Consider the following 13,395-nt stretch of genomic DNA (forward strand, 5'->3'; position numbering starts at 1 on the left):
TTTTTTTTTTTTTTTTTTTTTTTTTTTTTTTTTTTTTTTTTTTTTTTTTTTTGGCCACAGAGTCTCACTTTGTCGCCCAGGCTGGAGGGCAGTGGTGCAAACTCAGCTCCACCTCTCGCGTTCAAGCGATTCTTGTGGCTCAGCCTCCCGAGTAGCTGGGATTACAGTCGCCTGCCACCACGCCCGGCTCATTTTTGTATTTTTGATAGAGACGGGTTTCCACCATGTTGGCCAGGCTGGTCTCGAGGTCCTGACCTCAGATGATCTGCCCGTCTCGGCCTCCCAAAGTGCTGGGATTATAGGCGTGAGCCACAATGCCCTGCCGAGTTTCACAAACTTCATCTCCCATCCTCTGACCCCCACCACGGGGCCAACTTCACCAGCCCAATCTCAATGCATGCCACAGAAATCTGGCCTCCTTTCCCAGACTCCTATCCAGCCCCAAGCTCCATCAGGGAAAGCAGACATCCGGTCCCAAGACAAGACCTCAAAACCCGAGGGTCCTGAGAATCGGGCCCTCCCACCCCTGACGTTTGCCCCTCCCCAGAGCCCATTCCAAGTTTCTCCTCTCAACCCTGGGAGGGAACCCCAGATGATGTCTGTCTGAGGGGATTGGGTGGGGGCCCAAAGAAAGAGGAACCGGAGTGCCTGGGCCCTCCCACTGGCGGCGGACCTCAGCTGGGCGCGGTGAGGGTGGGTTTATAAAAGGGTCAGTATATATTGCGAGGAGGAGAGAAAGAGAAACGGGAGCAAGAGAGAAGGAGGCCCAGACAGTGAGGGCAGGAGGAAGAGAGGAGAGGGAGAAGGAGAGCGAGCGAGAGAGAAAGGTTCCGGATTGGAGGGGAGAGCAAGGGAGGAAGGCGGTGAGAGAGGCGGGGGCCTCGGGAGGGTGAAAGGAGGGAGGAGAAGGGCGGGGCACGGAGGCCCGAGCGAGGGACGAGACTGACTCCAGCTCTGACTTTTTTCGCGGCTCTCGGTAAGTTTCCAGTCCGTTATTCAGAGCTGGGACTTCTTAATTTACTTGGGAATGTAGCAGTTTGGGAAGGACACCCCTAGGCTGGGAGAGACGCCCCTTACTCTTGGAAATCCTTGTAATTTAGTAAGTGATCTCTTAGCACTTGAGGTGGGGATATGGGAAGGGGTGGGGCCCACCAAAGTTTTGGGGTCCCAGCAGAGCCCTCCACCGAAAACTTCCTGCAGTTTTCCCCTCAGCGGTGTCCACTGTCCTCTGAGGGCCCTGAGATCAGGGCATTGCATGAGAACACCCCAAATCTGGGAGACCTCTAGGTCCCCTGTTCCTGGGCACCAAAGGGTCCTGGGAGGCCAACTCCTTCTCAGGCCTCTCTTCCCCCCAACGCGAATCCCATCCATTTCCTCCAGAAGATGTCCAGCAGTCACCAGTCTGGCAGCAGGGTGGGGTGAGGACCTCGTGGACATAGCCAGGGGCTGGGGTTTCCCTGGTGCTTAGAGATGGGGGGGAGCGGGAATGAGTCACCAGATGACTCACCAGGTCTCCCTCCTCCCCTCACCCCAGCAGAGGAGTGGTGTGAGTCAAGGATGCCTGTCGCTGGGGACAGCTCCTCGATCCTGATACATCAGGGTTTGGCGTGGGGGTCTCAACTTGAATTTTCACCATCTGGCCTGTATGTAACCCAGAGACAGGGTTCTGGGGAGAAAGGAGCCACATTGCGAGTCCTCCTCATTCAAGGATCCCAAGAATCCATCTCTGGCCCTCTCCACCCCTCCAGCCAATGGGGAACTCAGGAATCCAGGCCCCAGCGGCCTCCTCCCTGAGAGACCCAGGAGTCTGCACCCAAGCCCTTCCTCCATCAGGAGACATCTCACCTGCCTTTGTGCCTTTTTTTTTTTTTTTTTGAGACAGAGTCTTGCTCTGTCACCCAGGCTGGAGTGCAATGGCATGATCTTGGCTCATTGCAACCTTCGCCTCCTGGATTCCAGTGATTCTCCTGCCTCAGCCTCCCGAGTAGCTGGGATTACAGGCGTGCACTACCACACCCAGCTAATTTTGTATTTTTAGTAGAGATGGGGTTTCACCGTGTTGGCCAGGCTGGTCTCGATCTCCTGACCTCAAGTGATCCGCCCGCCTCAGCCTCCCAAAGTGCTGGGATTATAGGCGTGAGCCACTGTGCCTGGGCGGTGCCAACCTGTTGAGACTCCATCCCCTGCTCCCCCTCCCCAGGCTTCCGCCGCAGCCATGTCACTCCTCTTGCTGGTGGTCTCAGCCCTTCACATCCTCATTCTCATCCTGCTTTTTGTGGCCACTTTGGACAAGGTAAGCCTACTTGGAGCTCAGGGCTCTTCTGCTCCCCTTTGGCATCTTGCCACGCCCCCTCCTCTAAAGGCACTCTGGCCCCGCCCCCTTTACCTAGTTTTTATTTTATTTATTTTGAGACAGGGTCTCACTCTGTCCCCCAGGCTGGAGTGCAGTGGTGCGATCGCAGCTCACTGCAGCCTTAGCCTCCCGGTTCAAGCGATTCTCCAGCCCCACGAGCACTGAGATTAGGGGCACCTGCCACCATACCCGGCTAATTTTTTTTATTTTGGTAGAGACGGGGTTTCACCATGTTGCCCAGGCTGGTCTCGAACCCCTGGCCTCAAGTGATCCGCCTGCCTCAGCCTCCCACAGTGCTGGGATTACAGGCGTGAACCACCAGGTTAACCCCTTTAGCTCTACCTCCGATGCCTCCTCCCTATCCTGACCCTACTCCCTCTCATATGAAATCCTAGCTCTCCCCAGTTCTGCCCTATCCCAGATACCCCGTCCTTTTCCCAGCCCTTCCCACAACCTTCCTGACCCTGTCCCCTCCCCTTTCCTAACCCTGCCCCTTGTTTCCTTCTCTGTCCATCTCAGTCCTGGTGGACTCTCCCCGGGAAAGAGTCCCTGAATCTCTGGTACGACTGCACGTGGAACAATGACACCAAAACGTGGGCCTGCAGTAACGTCAGCGAGAATGGTGAGGGGTGAGGGCGACGGGACTGGTCTTCAAAGGGGAAGGGAAAACCCTTACTGTCCTCAGGGAACCAAGAATTGGGAACCCTCCCCCCACAAAGTTGGAGTGGGCGGGGTCCAGGCCTGAGTGGCTGAGTGCCTAGGGCTAATGCATGTCCCGCCTATCTGGATGTACCTACATCTTGGTTTTTTTTTTCTTTCTTTTTTTTCTTTTTTGAGACTGAGTTTTCCTCTTGCTGCCCAGGCTGGAGTGCAGTGGCACAATCTCGGCTCACTGCAACCTCTGCCTCCCAGGTCCGAGCAATTCTTCTGCCTCAGCCTCCCGAGTAGCTGGGACTGCAAGTGTGTGCCACCGCGCCTGACTAATTTTGTATTTTTAGTAGAGACAGGGTTTCACCATGTTGGCCAGGCTGGTCTTGAACTTCTGACTTCAGGTGATCCACCTGCCTCGGCCTTCCAAAGTGCTGAGATTACAGACGTGAGCCACCGCGTCCAGCCAGTACCTCCTGTTCTGAAGAGGCCATATAGATAAAAGCCTCCTCCTCTGACTCAAAAAGGGTGAGACGGCATGCTATAGGTTTAAAGAATAGAGAGGGGAGGCCAAGGCGGGTGGATCATGAGGCCAGGAGTTTGAGACCAGCCTGGCCAAGATGATGAATCCCCGTCTCTATTAAAAATACAAAAAAATTAGCCGGGCGTGGTGTCATGCGCCTGTAGTCCCAGCTACTTGGGAGGCTGAGGCAGAAGAATCGCTTGAACCGGGAGGTGGAAGTTGCAGTGAGCTGAGATTGCACTACTGCACTTCAGCCTGGGCGACAGAGTAAGACTCCATCTTAAAAAAAAAAAAAAAAAAAAGAATAGAGAAAAATCTCCCAAGATTCTGAGAAGACCAGGGTATTTTTCCCAAGCCTTAAGGAGATGGGGCTGGTGCTCTGAATGGATGCCTGGGACCATTTCATCCAAGTTCCAAGGGAATGGGGCTGAAACCACTTAAGGTGCTAAAGGGGTGGGGCCAGGTGCATTGGAGTTCTAAAGAAATAGAGCTGCATCTATCTAAAGTTCTGTGTGAAAGATTTAATGCAAAACTAAGATTAAAGGAAGTGGTCTGCTCTCACCACTTCTATTCAACATTTTACTGGAGTAGCCAATGCAAGAAGACAAGAAAAATAAATAAAAGGCATGGGAAATAAATTAGGAAAAAGTGTCTCTATTCCCAGTAAACATGTTGTAGAAAATCCATTAAAATTCTGCAGAGTGGACAGGCACAGTGGCTCGCACCTGTAATCCCAGCACCTTGGGAGGCTAAGGAGGAAGGATCACTTGAGCTCAGGAGTTCAAGACCAGCCTGGACAACATAGGAAAACACTGTCTCTACAAAAAATTTAAAAATTACCCAGGTGTGGTGGCTTGTGCCTGTGACCCCAGCTACTCAGGAGGCAGGAGTAAGAGAATTTCTTGAACCCTGGAGGACGAGGCTGCAGTGAGCCATGATTGCACCACTGAACTCCAGCTTGGGCAACAGAGCAAGACCTGGTCTCAAAACAAAAACAAAACAAAACAAAAAAAAACAAAAAAAAAAAACCAAATCTGCAAAGCAACTACTAGAACTGAGACAGGAATTTAGCAAGGTAACAGGGCTCAAGGTCAACATAAGCAATAATCTAAATATCTAAGCTTGTGTGGGTCTAAACAGGAGCAGGGATGGGGCAGAGAAGGGTCACATGGTGAGCAATCAGGTGGAGCTGGAACTCTGAACCCACCGTGATGTCCCCTTCTGTGTCCTCCTTACTGCAGGCTGGTTGAAGGCGGTGCAGGCCCTCATGGTGCTCTCCCTCATTCTCTGCTGTCTGTCCTTCATCCTGTTCATGTTCCAGCTCTACACAATGCGACGAGGAGGTCTCTTCTATGCCACCGGCCTCTGCCAGCTTTGCACCAGTGAGCACTGCCCCTCCCCACCCCAATCCCCCAAGAATTGAGCAGAAGGGAAGTGGGGTGCGTCAAGATGCTGGGGGCCCTGAGAATGGGCCTCTTGCAGAAGAAAACAATTTTCAACACCCCAAAAGCCACGAGAGGTGCCTCCGTGGGCTACCTCTCTGCCCCCAGGGATTGCTGGGACTTGTAGTTTTCAGTGGCTAATGATAGTTGTGGCTTGTGCCTATGAGTCATCAGGGAACTTAGAGCTTCAGGGAACCGGAGCTGGGGAAGGAGGTATAGGTAAATAGTTTTGGTCCCAGAAATTGGGGGTGACGTTGGGGGATAAGCTAATTAGTACCTCAGTAGAGAGCTCTGAATCATAATAGTAATGGTATTTATGTCAGCCAACTGCTGTTTCTCGCGTGCCTATTGTGCATCAGACACTTCAAGGAGTTTTGCTTACTTTTTAATTTTTTGACTTAAGGTGCAAAGGGCTAACTTAATCATAGTCCTCAGTTTGGGGAACATTTTTTTTTTTTTTTTTTTTTTTTTTTTTTTTGAGACGGAGTCTCGCTCTGTCGCCCGGGCTGGAGTGCTGGAGTGCAGTGGCCGGATCTCAGCTCACTGCAAGCTCCGCCTCCCGGGTTTACGCCATTCTCCTGCCTCAGCCTCCCGAGTAGCTGGGACTACAGGCGCCCGCCACCTCGCCCGGCTAATTTTTTGTATTTTTTAGTAGAGACGGGGGGTCTCATCGTGTTAGCCAGGATGGTCTCGATCTCCTGACCTCGTGATCCGCCCGTCTCGGCCTCCCAAAGTGCTGGGATTACAGGCTTGAGCCACCGCGCCCGGCCAGGGGAACATTATTTTTCTAGGTTCTTGCAAAGCCTCTTTCTTGCTTTATTAATTTACTACTGCACGTTTGTCTTATAGAAACACACTCAAAAGTGTTCCTTGGATGGATAGAGAGATATTATCGGACCTAGAGAGATTAAATCGGTTACCTAAGGCCGCGCTGCAGTTGCACGGCGCTGGGGAGAGAGAACCACAACTCCCAGCAGGCAACGGCGCTGCCCACTCGCCCTCCGGCGTTTCTTTGCCCCCATGGGATATTGGGAAATGTAGTCTTCTTGAGGGGCACTGCGTGACGCGTGGTTTTCGTCTTCCGCAGGCGTGGCGGTGTTTACTGGGGCCTTGATCTATGCCATTCACGCCGAGGAGATCCTGGCGAAGCACCCACGAGGCGGCAGCTTCGGATACTGCTTCGCCCTGGCCTGGGTGGCCTTCCCCCTCGCCCTGGTCAGCGGCATCATCTACATCCACCTGCGGAAGCGGGAGTGAGCGCCCCGCCTTGCCCGGCGGCCCCCGCCAGCTCCCGGCCCCCCTCGCCGCGCGTCCTCCAGAAAATAAAACTGTTTAACCGCGGGCTCTGCCTTGATCTCCTTCCTTCCTTCCTTCCGCCTCCAGGGACCCAGGCTGCGCACGCTTGACCTCTCCTGAACCTAACAGGGTTCCCACCACCAGCTGCTCAGCCCTCAGAATGCCCATCTCCCAGCCCCCAATCCCTTCCTCCCGAGGACACAGGAGCCAGGACCCCAGTCACCTTTTCCCTCCCACAGGCCCAAGAGCCTGGGCCTTCCCCTCTCAAGGCCCAAGAGACCTCTGAGAGGCAACTGAATCTAGACCTTCAGACACTTCTGGGAAGAACCTGGATTCTGGGTCCCAGCAAACCCTCGTAGGATAGGAAGCCTGCAGTGACCAGTCAGTCCTGTCTCTTTGCCCAAGTTTCTGTCACTCTGTTGCTCTCTCTCAGAGGCCCGGGCATAGTGTGTTTCTAGATTGTTGGACTCTTCTTTTTGTCCAGGCTGGAGTGCAGTGGTGCGATCTCGGCTCACTGCAACCTCCGCCTCCCTGCAACCTCCGCCTCCCAGGTTCAAGCGATTCTCCTGCCTCAGCCTCCCGAGTAGCTGGAACTACAGGCACGAACCACCACACCTGGCTAATTTTGGACTCTTTATTTCCATTTGGGAAGACGGCTTTCTTTTTCCCTCTAGGAAACCAGTCTCTCTCTTTTTTTTCAGACGGAGTTCTCGCTCTGTCACCCAGGCTGGAGTGCAGTGGCATGATCTTCACTCACTGCTACCTCCGCCTCCCCGGTTCAAGCAATTCTCCTGCCTCAGCCTCCTGAGCAGCTGGGATTACAGGCGCCCACCACCATGCCTGGCTAATTTTTGTATCTTTAGTAGAGACAGAGTTCCACCATGTTGGCCAGGCTGGTCTCAAACTCCTGACCTCAGGTGATCCACCCACCTCAGCCTCCCAAAGTGCTGGGATTACAGGCATGAGCCACTACGCCTGGCCCAGTCTCCCTCTCTAGGGACTGAACATTTGGGGTCCTAGAGAGGGAGACTTCCCCTCTCCCCAAAGGCTGCCTCTAGCCCATATGACACGTTAGCAAAAATTAGAAGGCACCCCTTCTTCTTGCTGACCCAGCCCCACACCAGGACACATGCAGGGGTATGAACTGGATCTTACAGCCACCCACCTGTGGCTGTGTTCCTTTGTGCAGTTAACAATCTGCACAGGCCAGGTTTGGTGGCTCACACCCGTAATCCCAGCACTTTGGGAGGCTGAGGTGGGTGGATCACCTGAGGTCAGGAGTTTGAGACCAGCCTGGCCAACATGGTGAAACCCCATCTCTACCGAAAATACAAAAAATTAGCCAGGCATGGTGGCAGGCACCTGTAATCCCAGCTACTCGGGAGGCTGAGGCAGGAGAATCACTTGAACCCAGGAGACGGAGGTTGCAGTGAGCCAAGATCACGCCATTGCATTCCAGCCTGGGCAACAAGAGCAAAACTCCATCTCAAAAAATAAAAAAAAAAAAAAATCTGCAAATCTGCATAATCGCACATGGCTACCCTATCTCCTCTGTTCATCAGGCCCTGGGACTCCTCAGAAATCAGATCCTTCTAAGATCCTCTTCTATGACTGTCTTTGTTTCACCAATCATGAACCCAACCTCTTTTTAGAACTACAGCTTTCTCTGTCTGGGACCCCAAGATCTAGCTAGAGTCCCTCCCTTCTTTCCAGGATTCAAATGCTTTCCTTCCCTCCAACTCCTGCAGCCATTCTACTCATCCAGATTTCTTTTTTTTTTTTTTTTTTTTTTTTTTTTGAGACGGAATCTCGCTCTGTCGTCCAAGCTGGAGTGCAGTGGCTGGATCTCAGCTCACTGCAAGCTCCGCCTCCCGGGTTCACGCCATTCTCCTGCCTCAGCCTCCCGAGTAGCTGGGACTACAGGCGCCCGCCACCTCGCCCGGCTAGTTTTTTGTACTTTTAGTAGAGATGGGGTTTCACTGTGTTAGCCAGGATGGTCTCGATCTCCTGACCCTGTGATCCGCCCGCCTCGGCCTCCCAAAGTGCTGGGATTACAGGCTTGAGCCACCGCGCCCGGCCCCAGATTTCTTAAAATAATTTTTTAACTGCTCCTACACAGCAAGGTTACCCTAAAGGCAGTGTGTTGAGAGTAGCCTCATCCAGACTTATTAAACATGATTTATTACTTTGGGACAGGAGACAGGGGAGAAATTGATAGACCAATAAATATTGCACAGGCTGCTGGTGGTGGGGAGATCCAGACCGAGGTAGTTTCTGCAGAAAGGGTGAAGGACCTGGGCGAGGAAGGCACCTGATTGCCTGGAGCCAGGTTGGGAGCGAGTCTTGGTGGCAAGGGTGGTTTCTGGTTCACCTACCTAGCACAAGGTCTCCAACTCCTTCAGCCTAGACACCCGATCAGCAGCTGACCAGCTGGCCTGCCATTTAAGCAGCAGCAATTGATAGCAAGATCAGGTTTCCTTTCGAAATTATTGGTGGCTTCCCTGCAGCGACAACCGGCTGCCCAAGGTTGATGGAACCCAGCAGCTGTCACTGGCCGTTTGCCAGGAGGCAGGGCTAAACGGCCTTGGTGCACATGATGGGCAGTTTGCCTGGAGCGGGCTAAAAAAGACAATTATATATAGTCTCGGGAGGGCGCAGCTTTAACTCTACCTGGCGGTTTACAGAAGCCAGAGCTGAGCAACTGTGATTGGTAGATACCCCCAGCTCCTCAGTCAAACCACACTTGGATGTTTATGGTGAGGGTGTGACTAAGAAATGGACTAGAAACCGAGCTAAATCGCTTTGATTGGCTGTTCACAGAAGGGGCGGGGGGGTGGAACTCAGCAACTGCTGGCTACTCTGATTGGCTGCTTTGCTTAAGCACACAGTGTAGCAAAAATAATTACCTGTCTTTGGAAGTTGGAGTGAAAAAGTTTAACAGCAATTGACAGCCCGTCAATTGCTAAGCCCGTCAAGGCGGGGCTTAGTTCCTAGTCTGCTGACTGGGCAGGAAGGTAGGTTCTACTAAGGGGGTGTTACTGCTGGGCGTGGCCTGCGGGAGCTCTGAAGTGATTGGAGTCATTGGGTCTAGTTTGGGGAAACCCGGGGGTGGGTACAGTCCCATGCTGGGGGTCAGGGCCTGCAGATGCGCCAGGGCCCGAGTTCCGTTGAAGGCCACCTCACAGCCTGACTTGGCTAGGAGCCAGTTCTCCACCTCCGACCGGAGCCACCTGGAGGTCTCTGCAAGGGGAGGGGCAGGTGTTCTGAGGTCACACTGAGATCGGGGAAGATTCGGGGGACCAGCAAGGAGGGGCGTAGGGCAAAGAACAGGAAGGGTCTGGGTTTGGGAGAAGCGTAGGAGTGATCTTGAGGCTTGGAAGGGAGCGGAACAAGGCCGAGGAGGCTCGAGAGGGCCAGAAGGCCCAGCTCTGGGACTCTCGTCTGGGGATCAGTCAGGGGCTCCTGGGCAGGGAAGGTGGGGGCTCCTGTAGGGAAGGGGACCACCTGGGGCCCACACAAGGAGCGCACAGGGTCTCTTGTAGGGAGAGTGTCAGCTCAGGTAGAGGAAAAGAGTGACAGGAGGGGTCCGTGACATGGAGCCAAGACTCTCAACCAGGCTGAGGTTAGGAAAGGGCGGTCACATCAGGGACCAAGATCGGAGGCTGGATTCGGAGGTACTGTCTGCTGAGGGTCGGGGTCTCTTCGCAAATCTGTCAGGTCCACCCGTGGGAACTGGGGGTAGGGACGTGTCTCGCTGGGGCGGGGCCTCACGGGGGTGTGGCCCCCGGGGGCAGGGTCCCAGGGTCACGTCCTACCTTCGGGCGAGCCTTGAGTGCCCCCTGGCCGACGGGCCAGGAAGCTGCGAGCCAGCAGCGCCTCCTTGGTGTGCTCGTCCTGCGCGCGCAGGGCCAGGGCGCTGAGCAGCTCCGAGTTGTTGGACGTACTGCGGTAGTAGAGCATGTGCGCCAGTTCCAGCGCCTGCGCGCTGCGCCGCTGCCCGAACATCTGCAGGCGGGACAGCGCCCCGTGGGCTCAGTTCGGGGTGCGCCCCCACCCATACACAGCCACCGGGGTCACCCACGCTGGGTGTTTTTTTTTTTTTTTTTGACACGGTCTCGCTCTATAGCCCAGTCTGGAGTTCAGTGGCTATTCACAGGCGAATTCATAACGCACCGAAGCCTTGAACTCCGGGACTCAAGCCATCCTCCCGCCTTGGCCTCCTAAGTAGCTGGGACTACAGTTGTGTGCCACCAAGCCCGGTATTTTTTGTAGAGACGGGGTTCTCCCTGTGTTGCCCAGGCTAGTCTCAAACCCCCAGCCTGGAGCGATCCTCGCTCCTCAGCCTCCCATGGTGCTGAGGTTTCACCATGTTGGCCAGGCTGATTTTGAACTCCTGACCTCAAGTGATCTGCCCATCTTGGCCTCCCAAAGTGCTAGAATTACAGGCATGAGCCACCGTGCCAGGTCTAACTTTTGCATTTTTAGTAGAGATGGGATTTCACCATGTTGCCTAGGCTGGTCTCGAACTCCTAACTTTAAGTGATCACCATCTTAGCTAGTCTGGTCTTGAACTCCTGACCTCGTGATCTACCCGCCTCGGCCTCCCAAAGTGCTGGGATTACAGGTGTGAGCCACCACACCCGGCTGGGCTTTTTTATTGTTATTTTTTGATTTGGGGTTTCACTATGTTGCCCAGGCTGGACTCCAACTCCAGGGCTCAAGCGATCCTCCCACCTTGGCCTCCTGAGTAGCTAGGGCTACAGGCATGTGCCACCATGCCTGGTGTGAATTGGGTTTGAAATAGGGTCTTTCAGAGCCTGACAGGCTCCACAGGCCCCCTGAGGCCAGAGAGGGGTAGGGCGGATGGTCACCGTGGGCTGGGACTCAGAGTCTTCTCCCCAGAGGCATCAGCCTCCCTGACTCTCATCTTCCCCCTCCCCTCTGCCCTCCAGGGTCGCAGCTGTCCCTCCATGCTTACAACCCTTCCACAGCTCCCTGCAACTCTCAGGATGAGACCTAGGGTGCCACTCTGGGTATTCAAGGCCCTCACCACCCTCTGGGGCCTCCTCTCTCTACCCTGCTCACTGGATCCAGCCCCATGAGATATGCCAGGCTGAGCTCATGGGCTCTTTCTCCACCAGGCTCAATCCCCATCTTCCAGAGCTTTCTTCAGATCCCACTTGAGCCCTGGCCCGAAGCAGAAATTGCTCCCTCCCCAGCCCCTCTGTTGGCCCGAGTATCCCAGCACCCTCTCAGGCGGCGCAGCCTGGCTATTATCTGTGGGATTTATTACCAGCCTTCCTAAAAGCCTGTCAGCATGGCTGAAAACAGCTTGAAAACCAATGAGCCATCAGGTGAATGATCGGGTACGACAGATGCTTCACACCAGTCTACACTCCTGGGGCCGGTGCCAACCCTGGGGAGGATCAGTAAAAGGCAGCTCCCCTCTGGGCTGACTCAGCCTCGAGACAGGACACGCATTTTGGCAAGTGGAGCACACGTTGGGGGTCAGCCTCCACCTGGCCCCTGGGCCACGAATCCTTGGATGGTGAACAACCTGTGCAACTGTTCAAGGCAGCCCAGCACTCACATGGAGCAGAATCAAAAGGGAGCTTGTTAAAAATATAGTTCCCTGGGCCCCAGTCCCAGAGTTTCCAATTCAGTCCACTAGGACTGGAGCCCAGGAGGCTGCATTTGTCAGCCAGCTCCCCCAATGATAATGATCCCCAGTCAGGATGGGGACTTGGAACAAACAGCCCAATTAGTGATGCTAACAACCATCATCCTGGCACTAGCGAACTCTCACATAGTACTTCCTGTGCCATGTGGGAGGCTCTGTTCTCCGTACTGTGCATGTTAATTCATTTAATCCCCACAACGTCCCTCTGAGTTAGGTCCCACCATCATCCCCACTTTGCAGATTTTGGAGCTGAGGCAGAGAGGTTCAAGATCACGCAGTGAGAAGACAGTAGAGTCAGATTCAAATCCAGGAAGTCCGGTTCCAGAACACACCCCCTTCACCACATCACTAAAGCGCCCCAGCGCTCAGTGAGCAGCTGTCAACTCTTATGTAGCCCCTACCACGAGCCGAGCACTGCCCAGTGCTTCTCACAGACTCACTCATTTCATGCTCACAACCCTACAAGGCAGATCTCAGTATCATCCCCATTTTCCAGATGAGAAAACTGAGGCTCAGAGAGATTAAGAAACCCACCCGGCTGGGCGCGGTGGCTCAAGCCTGTAATCCCAGCACTTTGGGAGGCCGAGACCGGCGGATCACGAGGTCAGGAGATCGAGACCATCCTGGCTAATATGGTGAAACCCCGTCTCTACTAAAAAAATACAAAAAACTAGCTGGGCGAGGTGGCGGGCACCTGTAGTCCCAGCTACTCGGGAGGCTGAGGCAGGAGAATGGCGTAAACCCAGGAGGCGGAGCTTGCAGTGAGCTGAGATCTGGCCACTGCACTCCAGCCCGGGCGACAGAGCGAGACTCCGTCTCAAAAAAAAAAAAAAAAAAAAAAAAACCCACCCAAGGGGTGTTGAGTAAATGAAGTAGGGAAGGGAAGGGGAAGGGAGGGGAGCGGAGGAGAGGGCAGGAAGGGAGGGAAGGGAGAAAGGGAAGGGAGGGAGGGAGGATGGAGGTAGAGAGAGGGAGGGAAGGGAAGGAAAAGGAACAGGAAGGAAGGAAGGGAGGAAGGGGAAGGGGAAGGGGGAAGGGGAGGGGAGAGGAGGAGGGGGAAGGAAGGGGAAGAAGGGAAGGGAAAGGGGAAAAGGAAGGGGAGGAGAGAGAGGGAGGAAGGGAGGAAAAGGGGAGGGAGGAAGTGAGGAAGTGGGGGAGGGAAGAAGGGAGGGAGGAAGGAAGGAAGGACAAGGACAGAAGGGAAGGGAAAGAAAAGAGGAAGAATGGGAAGGGAAGAAGGAAGGAAGGAAGGAAGGAAAGAAGGGAGGGAGGGAGGGAGGAAGAGCAGGAGAGGGAGGAAGGAGGCGGGGAAGTGCCACCCTTTAAAACGATCAGCTGTCCTGAGAACTCATTCACTGTCATAAGAACAGCATGGGGGAAATGGCCCCCATGATCCAATTACCTCCCACCACATATCTCCCTCAACACATGGGGATTAGAGTTTGAGATGAGA

General features: G+C 54.3%; 2 protein-coding genes across 3 annotated transcripts in view; one reads left to right on the forward strand and one right to left on the reverse strand.

Moving 5' to 3' along the window:
- Positions 1-6,309, forward strand: part of EMP3 (epithelial membrane protein 3 (MAM blood group)) — a 9,532-nt gene extending 3,223 nt beyond the window's left edge. The window contains exons 1-5 of one of the 2 annotated variants that reach the window (XM_017863642.1): positions 746-976; positions 2,201-2,293; positions 2,873-2,975; positions 4,766-4,906; positions 6,054-6,309. In XM_017863642.1, coding sequence (XP_017719131.1) covers positions 2,216-2,293; positions 2,873-2,975; positions 4,766-4,906; positions 6,054-6,223 — 492 coding nt within the window. In that variant the 5' untranslated portion in view covers positions 746-976; positions 2,201-2,215 and the 3' untranslated portion in view covers positions 6,224-6,309. Of the gene's footprint in view, positions 1-745; positions 977-2,200; positions 2,294-2,872; positions 2,976-4,765; positions 4,907-6,053 lie in introns of those variants that run through there. The other variant, XM_017863643.1, reaches the window with a different exon arrangement.
- Positions 6,310-8,422: 2,113 nt separating this feature from the next.
- TMEM143 (transmembrane protein 143) overlaps positions 8,423-13,395 on the reverse strand; it is a 30,294-nt gene continuing 25,321 nt past the window's right edge. Inside the window, exons 6-7 of the mRNA XM_017863648.1 lie at positions 10,078-10,267; positions 8,423-9,502 (exon numbers count right to left, since the gene is read on the reverse strand). Of these exons, the coding sequence (XP_017719137.1) occupies positions 9,246-9,502; positions 10,078-10,267 (447 nt within the window). The 3' untranslated portion in view covers positions 8,423-9,245. The remainder of the gene's footprint in view (positions 9,503-10,077; positions 10,268-13,395) is intronic.

The sequence above is a fragment of the Rhinopithecus bieti genome, unplaced genomic scaffold (assembly GCF_001698545.2).
Source record: "Rhinopithecus bieti isolate Rb0 unplaced genomic scaffold, ASM169854v2 scaffold_70550, whole genome shotgun sequence".
Taxonomy (NCBI): Eukaryota; Metazoa; Chordata; class Mammalia; order Primates; family Cercopithecidae; genus Rhinopithecus; species Rhinopithecus bieti.